Source organism: Corythoichthys intestinalis, chromosome 12 (assembly GCF_030265065.1).
Source record: "Corythoichthys intestinalis isolate RoL2023-P3 chromosome 12, ASM3026506v1, whole genome shotgun sequence".
Classification (NCBI taxonomy): Eukaryota; Metazoa; Chordata; class Actinopteri; order Syngnathiformes; family Syngnathidae; genus Corythoichthys; species Corythoichthys intestinalis.
In genome coordinates this window covers 30280007-30295564 of record NC_080406.1, presented here as the reverse complement: position 1 = coordinate 30295564, position 15558 = coordinate 30280007, and the positions used below count along the sequence as shown (strand labels likewise).

Below are 15558 nucleotides of genomic sequence, written 5' to 3'. Positions count from 1 at the left end.
ATTTTGATTGATATTAACTTAATGGAATAAAAAAACAAACCGATTCTTAACTCAGTGATTGCCTTTGACTCCGTTAGACATCCATTCTATTTTGATTGGATGTCTTTTGCGGTCAATGTAAGACACTGAGTTAAATTTTAATTACTCTCAAGTGGGCCACCATTTTATCTAACATGGCCCTCTAATGCAGACTGAAATTACAAAACTGTGAATGTCAAGTGATCTAATCTGGAAACTATTTACTGTGTATCTGCCACAACGAGGATAACTTTGTCATTTGTACCAAACTAACCCATTTTGGGTTCAAGCATTATGTCATAGATCCATAGTTACGATAGTCCTTGTAGGTACCGCTCTTCAACTGAGACATATATTTTTTTTTAACTCATTTGCTGCCTGCCCAAGTATACTTATGTATAATATTCACAGAGTATCTTATGTGGTAGTTAATAAAAGAAATAAAATATGCATTAGTTTTGTTAAAAACCCAGATTGACAGCAATGGACGTCCAATCCATTCGTTGATTCGCTGCTAACCCTCCCAATCAAAATGAATTGAACATCTTTCGTCGTCATTGGCAGCCAATGAGTTAAAGAGAATCTGGGAAAGCCTAAAATGTATTCTGAATGTTTGTATTTTTTTACACACTAATCGGCAGCAGGTGAAAAACACCAAAATAGAATAAGCCATGGGTGTCCAAACCTGTCCTCAATGGCCGCTGTGGGTCCTGGTTTTTGTTCCTACCAATCGAGCACAGAGCGTTTAACCAATGAAGTTTGTGCTAAAACAAGCAGCACCTGACTGCAATCAATTGATTACACTTGTGAGACACCAGATTGGTGAAAGGTTGTCCTCATGATGGGTATGAACAAAAACCCGCACCCACTGCGGCCCTATGTGGAATAGTTTGGACACCACTGGATAAGCAAATAGGAAAGTCTGCATGCACCTGTTCTCGCTTTCATTTAATAAATCCTATTCACTGCTATAGAAATAAAATATGTTAACTGAAAAGACGGGATCTGAATGAGTTTGGCTAGAATGAATGTCACCAAGTAAAGCAGGGATTTTCCATGCTGTGATAACTAGACATGTGCCGGTTATTGATTTCAAGGTGTACCGTGGTATGACAACATCACGGCTTCAAAATCACTAAAATTTTCCATCATACCGTTCCTACGGTATTGTCATATTTGTGTGTGTTCTCAGTTCTTTTTTCTTTATGCAGCACCTGATTGAGCCAGATTGGCGGGGTAACACGACACACCTGTGCTTGATTAGGAAAGCTCAGTATTTAAGGAAGCCTGTCACCATCTGCAAGTGTCGGACTATTGCTTGCTATTTGCCTTGCTTACCGCCTGTGTGTTCATCGTCATCCTTCGAGTTTCCCGACGTTCTACGGTCGTATTCTGGTTTGGTTAGCTTTACTTTAGTGCTCTTTTGGACTTTGTAGTTAGACTCTTGTACTCTGTTATATTCATGCATTTTAGCGTGCTCTCTTAGTTGTACTTGTTAAACTCGCGTTTGTTAGCGTGTCCTTAGTTGTACTTGTTAAACTCGCGTTTGTTAGCGTGCCCTTAGTTGTACTTGTTAAACTCGCGTTTGTTAGCGTGCTTCCTTTGTTGTACTTGTTAAACTCGCGTTTGTTAGCGTGCTCCTTTTGTTGTACTTATTAAATACAAACATTTACTCTACTGATCTCCTGGTCTGTGTTTTGGATCCACATTAACGGCTTGCCGATCCTAACAGAATAGTCCGACCATGGATCCCACAGACTCGGAGAGTATTCGCCATGCACTTGCCGGTCATGGCCATACGATCAGTAAGCATGAACAATTATTAAATGAACTTGTGAACGTGACCACCGCATTAACCACTAGAATAGAAAATATGGCCCCACCTGCACGGACCGGTGGTGTAGGTAACGCTGCCGCGGCGCCCGATCACTCCACCCCGTCTCCGGTTGTTCCACCGGCTTCTTTTCGGGAGCCGGTGTTGCCACACCCCCATCGTTATGAGGGAAAACCTGGCGCTTGCCAACAATTTTTGCACCAGTGCTCTCTTGTATTTGATCAACAGCCATATACGTTTGCAAGTGACAGGTCCCGTGTAGCGTATACTATGAGTCTCCTCGCCGGTAAAGCGGCCACTTGGGCAATGGCGGTGAGCAACGCTAATCCCGCGATCCGTCAATCGTTCGAGATTTTTAAAACTGAGTTTGTGAGGGTTTTTGATCACCCGGTTAGGGGCAGGGAGGCAGGCAGCCGCCTGCTGGATTTTTTTCAGGGCGATCTTAGCGTGGCGGACTACTCCATTCAATTTCGCATTTTGGCCGTGGAGTGCGGTTTTGGCGAAGCTGCGCTGTGTGGAATTTTTCGGCGGGGGTTGTCTTCTGCGGTGAAAGACGAATTGGCGGCCCGGGAGGATTCTTCGGGCTTGGAGGACCTGATTTCTTTGTCCGTAAAATTGGACAATCGGCTGAAGGAGCGTGAGAGGGAACGAGCCTTGGAGCAGCGGGGACGTCAGGGGTCGTCGTCATCGTGGAACGGCCCAGCTGGGGTCCGTGCTGAGGGCTTCATCGAATCGCCATCTGCCTCTACGCCGACGCGGAGTCCGGCCCTGACGGGGGAGGAGCCAATGCAACTCGGCGGCGGTCGTCTTCCTGCGGAGGAGCGGCGGAGACGGATGAGGGCAGGCTTGTGTCTTTACTGTGGCTTGCCGGGGCACCACATCTCCACCTGTGACGCGATTCCTTCACGTCGTCTTGGATCTTCGGCTCCTGAGGTTCCTCTCGCCCGAGGGGGGCCCAGGTTCGTACGTGATGGCAATCAGTCAAATGATTTGCCTCGCAACGAGTTGAAAGAACTAAAACAAACTCTAAGTGAAATGAGACTGCAATTGCCGGGAGAAGTTTCGCATGGTGGGGTTAATTTTAGGTTCACTGCCTTAATAGATTCGGGGGCAGATGACTGTTTCATGGACCAGAGTGTTGTTGATGCGCTTAAATGTCCATTAATAAGACTCTCTTCTCCCAAAAGGGTTTTAGATCTCGATGGGCGACCCCTGGCGGACGTAAGGTTTATAACGCCCCCGCTTAAAACCAAGTTGTCCGGGAATCATTTTGAGGTCCGTAGTTTTTTGATTATGCCATGCAAATCGGCTCCGGTTGTGCTAGGGCTCTCCTGGCTAAAAGTGCATAACCCTAATATTGACTGGGCTAAGACACAAGTAGTGACTTGGAGTTCCTTCTGCTACGCGCACTGTTTACGCTCGGCGTGCCTACTTCCTGATCAAGCCCAAACTGTTCCCGAGCCTGTTAATTTGGTAAATGTGCCTGCCGAATACCATGATCTCCAACACGTTTTTAGTATAGACCAGGCTAAGACCCTGCCCCCGCACCGTCCTTACGATTGCGCCATTGACTTGCAGCCCAATGCCCCTCTGCCTAGCTCGAGATTATACAAAGTCTCTAAACCTGAGCAGGAGGCTATGAAAGAATATATAACCTCTTCCTTGGCAACTGGCCTAATTCGCCCTTCGTCTTCACCATTGGGAGCAGGGTTTTTCTTCGTTGGTAAAAAAGATGGGGGTCTTCGGCCGTGCGTCGACTACCAGGGCCTTAACGAGATTACTGTTAAAAATAAATATCCACTGCCATTGTTAGATTCGGCCTTCGCACCGTTAAAATCAGCCACCATATATACTAAATTAGACTTACGCAGCGCTTACCATTTGGTTAGGATTCGGGATGGAGATGAGTGGAAAACCGCTTTCAAAACCCCGCTCGGACATTTTGAATACCTGGTCATGCCTTTTGGTCTGACTAATGCACCTGCCGTTTTCCAGAGCCTCATAAATGATGTGCTTCGTGACATGCTAAATATCTTTTGTTTTGTTTATTTAGATGACATTTTAATATTTTCAAGAAGCTTGCAGGAACACCGCCAACACGTCCGCATGGTCCTGCAAAGACTTCTGGAAAATAGGTTGTTTGTCAAGGCCGAGAAGTGCGAGTTTCACCGGGGGTCAATGCAGTTTCTTGGTTTTATCGTAGAAAAAGGGCAACTACGGCCTGACCCAGCCAAAATTCAGGCAGTGGCAGAGTGGCCAACCCCCACTTCACGTAAGCAGCTACAAAGATTCCTCGGGTTTGCTAATTTTTACAGGCGTTTTATCCGGAACTATAGTATGAGGGCCGAGCCCCTTACCAGGCTGACCTCTAATAAACGCCCATTTGTGTGGTCCTCGGTGGCGGAGGCCGCTTTTGTAAGTCTAAAAAGGGCATTCACTAGCTCTCCTGTCCTTGTTCACGCTGACTCAGATCTTCCTTTTGTGGTCGAGGTTGACGCGTCGAGTTCCGGAGTGGGGGCCATCCTATCCCAGAGGTCTGCAGTCGACCAGAGATTGCACCCCTGCGCCTTCTACTCTCGCCGCCTCACCCCCGCAGAGGCAAATTATGATGTCGGCAACAGGGAGCTGCTCGCTATAGTCCAGGCTTTGCAGGAATGGAGGCACTGGTTGGAGGGGACGGAGGTGCCGTTCCAGATACTCACCGACCATAAGAACTTGGAGTACCTTCGGGCTGCCAAGCGCCTCAACTCACGCCAGGCCCGTTGGGCGCTGTTCCTGACGCGTTTCAACTACGTGATTACTTACCGTCCAGGATCACGCAACGGGAAACCGGATGCCTTGTCGAGGATTCATGAACCAGTGGAGGAGAGGCCTTCAGAGGAGCCTGTTGTTCCTGAGAACCTGATCATCGGCGCACTACGATGGGAGGTCGAGCGGCTTGTGGAAGACTCTCTACGAGGTGTTAGGGTGCCCGGAGGCTGCCCTGCTGACAAACTTTTTGTTCCAGAAGCTCGGCGTGCGGGAGTGCTGAAGTGGGGGCACACCTCAAAGTTCGCCTGCCATCCGGGTGTGTCCCGCACGTTCTTCCTAATTTCCCAGAGGTTTTGGTGGCCAGGTATGCGAAAGGACGTCATGGACTACATTTCAGCTTGTTCCATCTGCGCTCGGGGCAAATCAGTCCATCAAGCTCCAGCGGGACTTCTGCGCCCATTGCCTGTTCCATCTCGCCCCTGGTCCCATGTTGCACTCGACTTTATCACTGGCCTTCCACGCTCAAGGGGATATTCCGTCATCTTGACAGTGATTGATCGGTTCTCAAAGATGGCGCACTTCGTCGCTCTCCCAAAGTTGCCTTCAGCTCTGGAGACCGCTGACCTGCTGGTAACGCACGTTTTTCGACCCCATGGCATTCCGTCTGACCTGGTTTCTGACAGGGGACCCCAGTTTGTGTCTCGTGTTTGGAGAGCGTTCTGCAAGGCCTTGGGGGCCACGTCAAGTATGTCTTCTGGCTACCACCCACAGTCCAACGGGCAGACAGAACGGGTCAACCAAGAGCTGGAGGCTGCCCTCCGTTGCGTTTGCCAACTGCATCCGGCCTCTTGGTCTTCACACCTGCCTTGGGTGGAATACGCCCACAATACCCTCGTTTGCTCAGCCACTGGGAGGTCACCTTTTATGACTGCATACGGGTTCCAACCGCCACTGTTCCCTTCTCAAGAAGCCGACGTCGTCGTACCGTCCGTCCAAGTGCACCTGCGGAGGGCCCATAGAGTCTGGAGGGACGCAAGGGCAGCACTAGTCCGCACTGCGGCCCGCAACCGCCTGATTGCTGACCGCCGCAGAAGACCCGCTCCGGTCTATCGTCCGGGCCAGATGGTCTGGTTGTCAACGCGGGATTTGCACCTTGCTGGGACTTCCAAGAAGTTGGGCCCTAGGTTCGTGGGCCCTTTTGCTGTGGACTCTGTGGTGAACCCCGTAGCGGTCAGGCTCAAGCTTCCCAGTTCAATGAAGATCCACCCGGTCTTCCACGTGTCTCTGCTCAAGCCGGTCTCCACCTGCCCCCTGAACCCTCCGCCAGTGCCTCCGCCTGCCCCTCGCGTGGTTGACGGTGGGCCGGTGTATACGGTGCGTTCTATTCTCGATTCTAGGAGGCGGGGTAGGGGGGTGCAGTACCTGGTCGACTGGGAAGGTTATGGCCCAGAGGAACGCCAATGGGTCCCCCGCTCCTGGATCCTCGATCCGTCGCTGCTGCGGGATTTCCACTCCCTTCATCCCACGAAACCAGGTGGTCCGCCAGGGGGCGTCCGTTGAGGGGGGGGTTCTGTCATATTTGTGTGTGTTCTCAGTTCTTTTTTCTTTATGCAGCACCTGATTGAGCCAGATTGGCGGGGTAACACGACACACCTGTGCTTGATTAGGAAAGCTCAGTATTTAAGGAAGCCTGTCACCATCTGCAAGTGTCGGACTATTGCTTGCTATTTGCCTTGCTTACCGCCTGTGTGTTCATCGTCATCCTTCGAGTTTCCCGACGTTCTACGGTCGTATTCTGGTTTGGTTAGCTTTACTTTAGTGCTCTTTTGGACTTTGTAGTTAGACTCTTGTACTCTGTTATATTCATGCATTTTAGCGTGCTCTCTTAGTTGTACTTGTTAAACTCGCGTTTGTTAGCGTGTCCTTAGTTGTACTTGTTAAACTCGCGTTTGTTAGCGTGCCCTTAGTTGTACTTGTTAAACTCGCGTTTGTTAGCGTGCTTCCTTTGTTGTACTTGTTAAACTCGCGTTTGTTAGCGTGCTCCTTTTGTTGTACTTATTAAATACAAACATTTACTCTACTGATCTCCTGGTCTGTGTTTTGGATCCACATTAACGGCTTGCCGATCCTAACAGGTATTAGCTATTTCATATGTCCCAAAGGTAAAAATCCCTTGCTTGAAGTTGCAGGGCTTACCTTTCCCCCTCCGGTTGTCTCTAAATGAGTCAGAGATTCAGCTGAGCTACAGGATGGCTGGAGGAGGTGAAACATCTGAACTTTTCCCTCATCGAAGAAAACAAAATCGTTGGTATAGGAATACTTTGGGAAGTTACAGACGACCGCGGCTGAGAGGAAGAGGGCCAACGGACATGTAAAACATGTTTGCGGAGGGTTGCTGCCAGAGGAGGCAATACCTCCAATATTATTTTGCATTTACGTGACCACCTGTTGCTTCATACAAAATTAAAGGTTAGTAAACACTGTTATGAGCGTGTACCACCAGATACAAGATTGACTCCAGCATGTTATGTGTATCTAGCGGTGGTATAACAAATATGGAAATTAGACAATAATCCAATAATTTTTGTTCTGATGATAATAATGTTGAGGTGTGGCTGAAGGTTTATGCTCATCTGAAGGACTGCATTTATTTTAATTAGAATATTTCATTATACAGTACTTATGTTCCAATTTGTAAATGTGTTGTTTTGAAAAATTAAAATCCTGTTCAATGGATTTTTTTATTTTTAATCCAGACATCTCAAAATAACACATTTTAGGGCTGTAACTGCAATACCGTGATAACGTGAAACAGTAATATTTTTTCTTAAGGTTATCATTAGAGGCGTGTGAAATTTCCGATTCTGAGATTATTCGCGATTCGGCCGTGGAAAATTCGAGAATGATTCACAAACATCCAAATTCCGATTATTGAATTATACCAGGTAAAGCAGAACTAAAACACAGTCAGCACAGTCTTCAGGACGCAATGAGGAACGGACCGAGAGCAAATATCATGTTCAACTCATACCGCTAGATAAAAAAACTAAAATACCTGACTGCGGCCGACAGCTGGTACAAACAACGCCCAGTTGCTAGTTGCTACAAACATAAGCCACATACGGCTATAGTAGATATCACATATATGTAGAACTAGATGCTAAATGACAGACGACTGCGGTGTTAGAACATATAAAAAGAACTAGATGAGAAACGACAGGCTTGCCGTTTAGTAGTTGTCGTGTTGTAAACAGCCGCCATCTTAAAGCAGTAGACTTCTCTAGAAGGCTCTGTTGGAGCGAACCTAATTAACTTTTTATCTGAAATACTCCTAAATCAGCAAAATCTTGACTTGAATCCATCTTTAAATAATGAAACAGTTTTAAAACTTTGACATATTGTAAGCAGACACAAGGGAAATTATGGTATGGAATAACGGGAGCAATTTTATCAACTTTAACGGTTGATTCACATCATTAAATTTATTGAATGTATTTTAAAGCTGCTGATACAGAATGGGGACTTGAGTATTTTTATTTAATGTTTTTAACTGTTACCTTGGTACTTAAATATTAGTTTGGTTTAGCATGATAGGATTTTTAAACTATTTTGGAACTAATGTACAAAACATTAAAAGCGGGGGTTTGGGTGACATCCATAATCGATTTATAATCGAATCAGAGCCTCTGAATCGTAATCGAATCGTTAGGTACCCAAAGATTTCCACCTCTAGTTATCATACTGTCGGAATCTATGTTGGAATCTCGTGACAACGAGGCGCTCTAAATAAGCCAAACCTGAAACCCTGATCCACGTAGTCACTATCTGCATAGTCGATTTAAATTCTATCCTTTCCATCTTTTTCCACTGTGATGTACAATCACTCATGTCCTACAACGAGGCACTCTAACGTGACCTTACCAACAATGTGAATAAATTTGGAAAACAGAAATAGTACAAAACAGTTTAAACATATATCTTCCTAATTTAGGACAACATGATTCTTAATTTTCAAACATTTAATATAGTACACTGAGCTGACAAAAAGTAACTGTAAGCACACATTGACGAACAAGACAGAAAAACAACAAATTAGAAACTTGCCAAGTCTTTACATTTGTGACTCATTGATTACTTTTACTAGCTCCTTGAAGAATTGAGAATTGACAGAAGTTCCCCCAAACATGGAGAAAAAAAACAACACCTCAATCATGCCAGAAGCAGAGAATCCACCGTAGAACATTGTATTGAAGAAAAGGGAAATCTTCTATATGTTCCAGTCAAAATGATCAAATAGAACCACAACAAGGCGTCTGATATCAAAGCCCTCGTAAAGCATCTGAAGAGAAGCTGTTGAACGACTTTAGGCTTCCTGTTAGTCCCCCTCCGCTCCCCCGGGGCCCCTCTGGAGCACCATAAATACTATTTTGGCCCAACTACAGTATGTTATAAGTATGAACCACTGCACAGTAAGGTAGTTTTCCCAAATAGAATTGACTAATAATCATTTTCCAATCGGATGGTCCTCCCAACTAATGTTTGCAACGCCTCGCTTTGCTTTGAATGTATTGTTCTTCATCCCTTGTGCGTGTGATAGTTTATAGCCTTCATTTAGCCTGGAATGATACGCTTCAGGTGTTATGCAGGTTAACCTTTTCATGGAACCTGTCAATCACTGCTGTCAATCACTGCACAGCAACCAAAGACATGTTAGTGCAAAGGGAGAGAAAGTATTTAGGTGCAGATGTACACCTGTCAGTGGCTAGGAAAAGTATAGACACCCCTGTTTTTATGTCTTTTTTCAACTTTTAGGTCACTATTGATTATGAAATGAAGAATGGTGGCGGTATAATCATGTCTTTAAACACAAGGCAATGATGACAATGATGGACATCTAGTTCATTTAATATGGGAGGACTGGCAGTCAATGCTCATATTTCAGTGCCATTGATGAATGCTCATTCAGCCCTTCCAGTGCAAATGATTTGCACGTCTAGCGCCGTCAAGGGCAGCCAGTAAGCTATGAAATAAATAAATTGAACAGGTTACATTAACATTCAGTGTTACCAATCCAATATATTTTCACAGCCGAACCAAATTTCCACAGAACGTTACTGTTTATCTTGTTTTTAAATCCATGTAAGGAGTAGTTCCTCCCTGACATGACAGGTGAACCCTCGGGCAACGCATTTCCACTGGAATGAATGACAGAGGAATCATGTTGAATTCCTTCTGCCTTTTGTGGCCTCACTCACAGTACACTATGTGCTGATAACCTCTATGCAAACACACAAAATAAATGAATTACATGAATTTATAGTCTAAGCTTTATGTACACTTGCAGAGTCTTAGTAAACCTTTCTTTTTGTGTGACATAATACCGTCATTTGGAAGGGTGTTATAATACGTAGTCTACATATATTGTATATGGAAGTGTAAGACTGCTGCCACACTTGGAAAAAACATAAATATATAGTAAGGAGCAGAAGAATTTGCACTCCTTTTGATTTTGCAAGTTCACTCACTTGGAAAATAGGTAGAGGTCTGAAATTTCGATCATAGATGCATTTCCACTCATAGAGACAGAATCTATTTAAAAAAAATCGGGAAATCAGACTGTACGATTTTTCAACAATTTATTTGTAATTTACTGGGGTTCATAGGTATTTGTACCCCTGAGAATCAGCAATAATTATGACACTCAAAGAGTTGTCAGTCTACCCTAAAAAAAGTCCACCTTTACCCCATGAGTTACCACCAACCCACCACCCGTTGGAGCTCATTATTGTCACCTTTGCACCCCACAGTCAGTCATCATCAAACTGCTACCATGGGCAAGACCAGAGAGCTTTCGAAAGACACCTGAGAAAAATTTGTTGAGCTACACAAAACAGGAAAAGTCTATGGGACAATTGGATAGCAGCTTGGTGAGAACAAATCAACAGTTGCAGCAATTGTCAGAAAATGTAAAAGGCTAAACATGACTGACAATCTACATCGGACTGGGGCTCCAAATAAAATCTCTCCTCGTGGGGCATCACTCATGACGAGAAATGTGGGGCTCAGCCTAGAACTACACGACAGGAGCTGGTTAATGACCTTCAGAGAGCTGGATGCACAGTTTCAAAGGCTACTGACAGTAGAACACTACAGTGCAATGGTTTAAAATCATGCACTGCTCAGAAGGTTCCCCTGTTGAAGCCAGTACATGTGAAGGCCTATCTAAAGTTTTCCAGGGACCATCTGAATGATGCACAAGGGTGATCGGTGAAGGTTATGTGGTAAAATGAGACCAAAGTCGAACTTTTTGTTGCAAACTTTACTTGTTGTGTGTGGAGGAAAAAGAAGGGTGAGTACAATCCCACGAACACCATCCCCACTGTGAAGTGTAGGGGTGGAAACTTCATGCTTTGGGGCTCAAACGGGACAGGATGACTGTACCGTATAAATCAGAGGATGAATGGTGAAATAAATGGTCAGATTTAGAGCCACAACCTCCTTCCCTCAGTCAGACACTTGAAAACGGGTCGTAAATAGATCTTCCAACATGACAATGATCCGAAGCACACAGCCAAGCTGACCAAGGAGTGGCTGCGTGAAAAGCATATCAAGGTTTTGGAGTGGCCTAGCCAGTCTCCATACCTCAATCCGATAGAAAATCTTTGGATGGAGCTGAAACTTTGTGTTTCTCAACGACAGCCCTGAAACCTGACAGATCTAGAGATTTGTGTGAAGCGTCTGACCTCTATAACTGCAAACAAAGGCTTTTGCACTATATGTTATCACTGATATGCTCAGGGGTACAAATACTTATGAACCCCAGGCAAATACAAATAAATTATTGAAAACTCATACAATGTGAGTTCCAGATTTTTTTTTTTAGATTATGTCTCTATGAGTGGAAATGCATCTATGAAATTTCAGACCTCTACCTATTTTCCAAGTGGGTGAACTTGCAAAATCACAAGGGGTGGAAATACTTCTGCTCCTCACTGTATGTAATGTGGGTTTCATGTTTTACTATCGACAGGTTTCACTTGTTGAGATTTACTGTATGTAAGTTGGTTAGGCATCACCTCGATAATCAAAGTTACCCTGCTCTTCCATAATTCTGTAAAAAAGAAAACATTAACATGAAACAGTTGAAGTTCGCCTTACAAGTGAAATTTTATTACACTAAAACGTTAACTTTATTATATTAAAATTGGTTATTTGTAATGTTATCACTTTAAAATGGAAAATTGTTTGAGTCTTAAATTTATCACGTCATGTTTTTTTTCATGTTCAAATGTGATATTTTTCGTGATCAATTTTAAATTCACCACATTAAAATGTGAATATTATCACATAACAACATGAAATTTAACATGATAAAACATACCATTCATCACAATAAAATGTGACGTGTATCAACCAACACCTGAAACTTACCATGCAAAAATTGAACCATGATGAAAATAGGAAATTTATCAATGATTTGAAATGTACTTAAAAGGGTCCATTGTGTAATAGTGTGAAAATGTGAAAAATTTCACATTCATATTTAAAATTTATCACGTTAATTTGTGAACGTTATCACAGAATAAAAAATTGTCATGATAAAATGTAACAATTAGCCCAATGAAATGTGAAATCCTTCACTATCAGACCTGAAGCTTGTGAAAAAATCTGAAATAAATCATGATAAAATGTGAAGTTTAAAAAAAGTCATTAATAGCATTAAACGTGACATCAAATTAAAACATGAAATTTATCACAATATAACGGTAAACTTCTCATCTCATTAAAACACATCCTATCTTGTTAAATGCTGTTTTCACTTGTATAGCGGTTTCTTTTTTGAGGTCCGCAAACCACTTTAACAGTCCTTTCATTCATCAACAGACTGTTGACACAACATCAAGATCAATTGAAGGTTCAGTATCTGGCTTCAGTGACTCAAAGATCATACAAATACACTTAGAATCAACTCACCTGTCTGCCAACTCTGTTGTTATGAAGCCTCATCCGAGCATGGATGTCCCTGTAGGTCTCGCGGGCGTCCAGGAAGTCCCGTGAGAACTTTTCTCCAAACTCCACATCGGGACTACAGCCGCCCCACTCCCAGGAGTCCTGCGGTCCCGGCAGCTCGGCGGGGAAGTGCTCCATGACGCCGTGTACCATCCCCTTCCCCCGATGGATGGCCTCCAGTTGTAAGCGATGCAGTTTGATGCGGAAGGCCTCCTCGTCGCCACGCCGCTTCTCGTCGCAGCTGCACGCCTTCAGTTTGCCCATGGAGCAGGCGTTGGCCACGGCGTGCACCACACCTGCCGCCGCGATGGCGTAAGCAAAAGCGCTCTCTCGAAAACCTGAGATGATAAGCATAAACAAATTTTGAGAGATTGAAGTAACCAGTCCACGGAGTAACGAGTTGAACAAGTGAAGATCAAGACTTTTGGAAGTTAAGACCAAGACTGACCATTGGTGTATCTGGTCTTGGGTTAATTTAAGCCTTATATTAGCTGATTAACTCATTAGCTGGAATTGACGGCGATTGATGTCCAATACAAGTGAACTGGGAGAGGCTGGCTGTCGTCGGAATTCGCCCCCCCGGCCAAGCCGCACGCGGGTGCGTGCCAAACGGGAAGGCGGACATTCTGCGCGTTCTCTTCTTATTTTAACCCTTTGTACTGACTCCATGTTTTAAAAGTTTGAAGAAGACTCACTGAAAACAGGTTGACAATTTATTCATCGACAATGGTCAAAAACAAGGCAAAAACAGACGACGGAGGGAACAATGCTGAATCCAAAGCAAGGCTACATAGAAATTGTTTCTGAGCAGCAAATCTGTGTTATCTCAGTGTCCAGTGTTTTTTTAAGTCCGTGGTGTAGGAGGGCAGGGCCGAAGGTGTGACTGCGTGTTGGTTCGGAACCATCCCTCTGTGGCCGGTCTTGGGCGGTTTTGGTTCGTGCGCGGATGGGACGTGGTTACCACAGCGACCGACGCTGGTCTTGACGTCCCAAGCGCCCGCTATCGACTTTGTTATCCAGGCAGTTTTAGGACAAAGCGCGCTGGTCTTTGTCCTTGTTCGTTGTCGGGAGAACTGATTGCCAGAGTTGGTGCGTCAATCTTGCCCGTGACGCACACGTTGGGCTTCTGTGATAAGATGGCGTTGTTTATTTATTCTGTTTCTTTAAACTATGGTGTGCTATTTATTTTACATTAGGTGTGTTGGAGTAGTGCAGTCCTACAGTTAATATGAGAAATGATACTATTCCCTGATTAATTATATTACGTGTGTTCGAGTAATGCAAACAGTTAGACGGTGCCTATGAGAAATGGTACCATTTTTCCATTTCCCCCTCAGGAGCCCCGAGAAGGTGATTAACTCTACTGTGTCAAGACCACTGAGTGAAGTCTGCCTAAACTATAGTTAAATGAATGTGTTAGACTAATGCAAACAATTATATGGTGTGTGCGAGAACGGTACCTATTCCCTTCACTGTGCTCATTCACTCAATAATTAAGTGAATGAGTTGAGGATCAATCAGAAAAATGACACATTGAGGCATCAAAACGTTGACAGTAACATTCACACCTCCGGGCAATTTCATGTCTTCAAACTGACTGTTTTTGGACAGTGACAGGAAGTTAAAGGTCTCGGGAGACAACCCACACAAGCGCGAACAAACTCCCCATTGCTTGAGCCGACACTGATTCCATGTCAGAACTTTCTTACGTAATTTTGCTCTGGAGGAATTTCTGTAACAGTAGAATATCTTAGTAATTTTATAATCTTTATGTTTATAATGTCATAAAGCTCTATTCTGCTCATGCTCATGGCAGAGTCAAAAAATGACTTGTTCTCTCTTTCAAAATCATGTATGTTTTCATTGAAGCCGTGAGTCGGGCCGTGGTCCAAATCTGGACCACTACATCATTTTGAGTGGGCTATGAAAGCAAATCCTTTGTATCAACAATTACATTCATTTCAATCAAATATAAGCATTTTTGTTACCATACCTTTTATAATATATTGAATACTTGTTGAAACATTTTATTTTCTGGCTTCTGATTTGAAAAACAGGTATGCACAGTATATACAGTAATATTATGTAACAATTAAAATTGACTGTATATGGTTTCTTAGTTATAAATTATAATGACCCTCCTAGTGAAACAATACCTGTGATGGGGCCCACAGCAAGGAGTTTGACACCCTCAAATTTTCAATAGACTGAAATGGAAGTGATGTGCTTAAGTCCACACTCCTGAGACCAAGAATTGCCCGACACTCATCGAGACAAGACACAAAACAAGCTCGAGCTGAGACTAATTATCTGTGCTAATTATTTATGCTAATGCTAATCTGTGCTAATTATTTATTCAGTTACTGTTACAGTTGGTTTATTAATTGCTAGTCATGGTACTTGGTAACACTTTATTTGACGGCGGCATCATAAGACTGTCATAAGACCGTCATAATTATGACATGACACTATCATGGGCATTACTGAATGCTTATAACAGATGTCATGTCCAGCTCGGGTCTTTTACATCCATTCAAAAGTGAGATAATTTGCCGGATAATGCTAAATAACATCTGTTAAGTATTCATTAATGCTCATCCCAGTGTCATTTCATAATTAGGATTGTCTAATGAGAGTTTTCTGGCGCGACTGTCAAATAAAGTGTTACAGAATACCAGAGCTAGCGATTAATGAAACAACTGGAACAGTAACTGAAGAAATAATCAGCACAGAACATGAATTTTGATTGTTATTTACATCTGTAGTGCTGCAATGCATGCTCGGAGGTATTTTGGACAACAACAGTATTGACAGCAGGTGGCAGCTGAGGTTGACTGTCTCTCCCAAGGGAGGAGTGATGGCAAAATGAAGCTTCATGGAGGTTCATTTGGTCTTCTCACCGTCGTATGATGCTGCTGTCTAATAAAGTGTTAGTATTAACTGTT

At 43.8% G+C, this 15558-nt stretch overlaps 1 protein-coding gene across 1 annotated transcript in view; it reads right to left on the bottom strand.

Moving 5' to 3' along the window:
- The window catches only part of wnt10a (wingless-type MMTV integration site family, member 10a), a 43879-nt gene that overhangs the window by 17959 nt on the left and 10362 nt on the right, over window positions 1-15558 (bottom strand). The window contains 1 exon segment of the mRNA XM_057853114.1: window positions 12578-12951. Within this exon segment, the coding sequence (XP_057709097.1) occupies window positions 12578-12951 (374 nt within the window).